At 27.3% G+C, this 3,168-nt stretch overlaps 1 protein-coding gene across 1 annotated transcript; it reads left to right on the forward strand.

Annotated features, from left to right (window-relative positions):
• The first annotated feature begins 2,082 nt into the window (after positions 1–2,082).
• Positions 2,083–2,707, forward strand: LOC126664747 (calcium-binding protein KRP1-like). The gene has a single exon (XM_050357284.2). The coding sequence runs from the start codon at positions 2,285–2,287 to the stop codon at positions 2,624–2,626; it is 342 nt and encodes a 113-aa protein (XP_050213241.1). The 5' UTR covers positions 2,083–2,284; the 3' UTR covers positions 2,627–2,707.
• The last annotated feature ends 461 nt before the right edge of the window (positions 2,708–3,168 follow it).

Raw genomic sequence — 3,168 nt, forward strand, 5'->3', positions numbered from 1 at the left:
AACATAATTGAAAATGAGATATCAAATCGTTTAATTTTTAAATATAAATTATAAAAATTACAAATTGTAATATATAGAGAGAGGAGTTTATAGTAATTTACTTATAATTAAATAGTGTTCTAACTCATCAATTTCAAGAAAGCTTCTTACTTAATAAAAAATGCCAAGATATATGGATGGACAGGGTCCTCGATTTCATAATGAAAGCCGATAGCAATTTCCTACACAAAATAACATAATTTGATCCATAACTATATAATGTTGATAATTAAAAAAAAACTATATAATATTAATTAATTATTAATAAATGATTGTTAGCAAAAAGCATCATAGATCTGTGGATATATAATTAATTTATACAACCTCCTCAAACTATATAATCAAAATATAATTAGATGTTGTTGACATGATCGCTTCTTGACCCACCACCATATTTATATCAACTCATCACTTCCTTATATGACTAAGAGACAAAATTCTAAAATCCAATTAATTATTTTGGGTTGTAGCATATATAACCGACATTCAAATGTTGAAAATTAAGTATTAAAGAGAATTCTTATATTGACTTTATCCACTACTAGAAAACTGCAATTTAGCAACAGATTTTTCTGTCGCTAAAGGCTGAAATCCGTCGGTAAATTAAATTTTCTGTTGGTAAAAAGTTAAAATCCGTCGTTAAATCAAAAAAATTATGTCGGTAATTCTCTGTTTTCTAGTAGTGATCTAATTAATTATTCGTAGATAGAGCTAATAATATTATAACACGGCAACAACTGTAGTAAGCATATTAACATATTGATAATCAAAATGCTACCATATAATAATTTATTGATTAATAAATATTATATAATTAGACATTTAAAAATTTATTAATTCTAAAAATTATAAATTTGAAATTAATAGCTTTTAAGATAAAATTGAAAAGAAATTCCAAACAAAATTAACGAAATTAAACATACTAAATATGACTAAAATATAGTTTCGGAGTCCACACTATTTGTCGTTGGCACACTTTTCATCAAATTAAGTTTAAAAATGCATAATATGTATAATCCAAAACTAGCCAGAATTAAAAGTATCACCCAATTAAATTTATTATAAATTTTCATTCAAACCCGAATCACATTATAATATATCATTTAGATGTATGCAAAAAATAGGTAGCTAAAGTATTATTGAGCAAAGAATCATCTCTGTTTTTAAATTTGTGCGTCAGAATTAATTAACTCACATATATTTATTTTAATCAATCAAAGATAATATTTGATTTGAAAATGAGACAATTTCTAAATTTGAAAAATGAGATAAAACTGAAAAGAAATTCATAACAAAATTAACGAAATTAAACATACTAAATAAATGACTAAAATGTAGTTCGATGTACACACTATTGGTCGTTGGCACATTTTTCGTCAAATTAAATTTTAAAAATGCTTGATTCGTATAATCCAAAACTAGCCAGAACTAAAAGTACCACCCAATCAAATTTATAATAAATTCAAATTCAATCCCCCTTCACATTATTATATCATTAGATGTATGCGAAAAATAGGTAGCTAAAGTATTAATGAGCAAAGAATCATCTCAATTTTAAATTTGTGCGTCAGAATTAATTAACTCACACTTATTTATTTTAATCAACTAAAAACAATATTTTTATTTTATATCATTTAAAAATAAAATTGTACAAAATGAACATGTTTACAGAATGAGATGACAAGATTTAATTTTTAATTAACCTAAAAATAAAAATTATTATCATCATCAACTAACCTATTTAGATTATTGTTTTCAATTAATTAAAATAGCTAAAAATAAATTAATTGATCCTGATATACGAATTTTAAAACGGCAATAACCCTTTGTTATTATATAATTTACATTATTTAAATATGATGGTATTCAAGTCTTAATATGGAAAAAAATATACTTACTCACCTTACCTATAAACCAAAGTTGGTGCTTCTCATGCAACTTCGAGGAAAACACCAAACCAAAACTATCTCTCTTCTACACAAACAAATAGACACAATTTCATAAAATACGCTGCAAAAAGCCGGCATTTACAACTTTCCCTCTCCTCTTCTCTTACCTGTACCTTCGTTGTCATCAATCCAAATTAAAATTTAATCCCCCCACTCCTTCCTCGAACATTTCTTCAACTCCATTCCCATTTTTTTTGGTTCCTTTCTCTTCAAATTTCACTATATAAATACACCAAAATCCACCCTTAACCACTCATCATTTCAAACCAACAAACAACCAACAATTCTAGTTAGTTATGGCATCACGAAACGGCATTATTTTCGAGGATTTCTTCCCCGCAATGGTGGAGAAACTCGGGGCTGACGGGTTTATGAAGGAGCTATGCAACGGGTTTAGGGTTTTGATGGACGGGGAGAAGGGCGCGATAACGTTTGAGAGCTTGAAAAGAAATGCGGAGTTACTTGGGTTGCAAGATATGAGCGATGATGAGTTAATGTGTATGTTGAGAGAAGGTGATTTGGATGGCGATGGTGCTTTGAATCAAATGGAATTTTGTACTCTTATGTTTAGACTTAGTCCTGATTTGATGACTACTTCAAGAAAATGGCTCGTAGAAACTCTTGTTAGTGAAATGTAGAGTTAAAAATTTGAAGAAAATATTTATATTAATGTTGTTAATTTGATTTTATGTTCTTGATTAGGGAAATCTTTGTTTTTTCATGCCAATTTGTCTGTAATTTTTAGTTTAGATATTAATTAAATCTTCAATTTCAAACTAGTGTTTAGTGTTTTTTTTTGTTTTTTTATTGAAAGTGTCATTGTCTAACAAACTCACTTGAATGTTCTAGTAAGTCAAGAACTCAAATTTTAGATAATTCACAACTGGAAATTTATCAAATCATTGACAACTGAGTTTTCATTTTAAACCTCACTTCATTATAGACTTAATGTATCTTTTTGGGATTTAATACAATTGAAATCATATAACATGAATGGATTTTTTATAGGTTTAATTAGAACAATTCTTTTTGGCTAATTTGGATGATTAGGGCTACTTAATTTGGTGATGAAATAATAAAAGTTGGTCCCAGATAGTAATTAATTGACCTAGTCTTAGCTATGAGCCTATGACATAGACAGCACAACAAAATGAAAAAATTGATAATGATAAGGTAGGTC

The sequence above is a fragment of the Mercurialis annua genome, linkage group LG1-X (genome assembly GCF_937616625.2).
Source record: "Mercurialis annua linkage group LG1-X, ddMerAnnu1.2, whole genome shotgun sequence".
Classification (NCBI taxonomy): Eukaryota; Viridiplantae; Streptophyta; class Magnoliopsida; order Malpighiales; family Euphorbiaceae; genus Mercurialis; species Mercurialis annua.

Excerpts from the sequence above, each read along its gene's own strand:
- LOC126664747 (XM_050357284.2), top strand. The coding sequence starts at position 2,285 with ATGGCATCACGAAACGGCATTATTTTCGAGGATTTCTTCCCCGCAATG.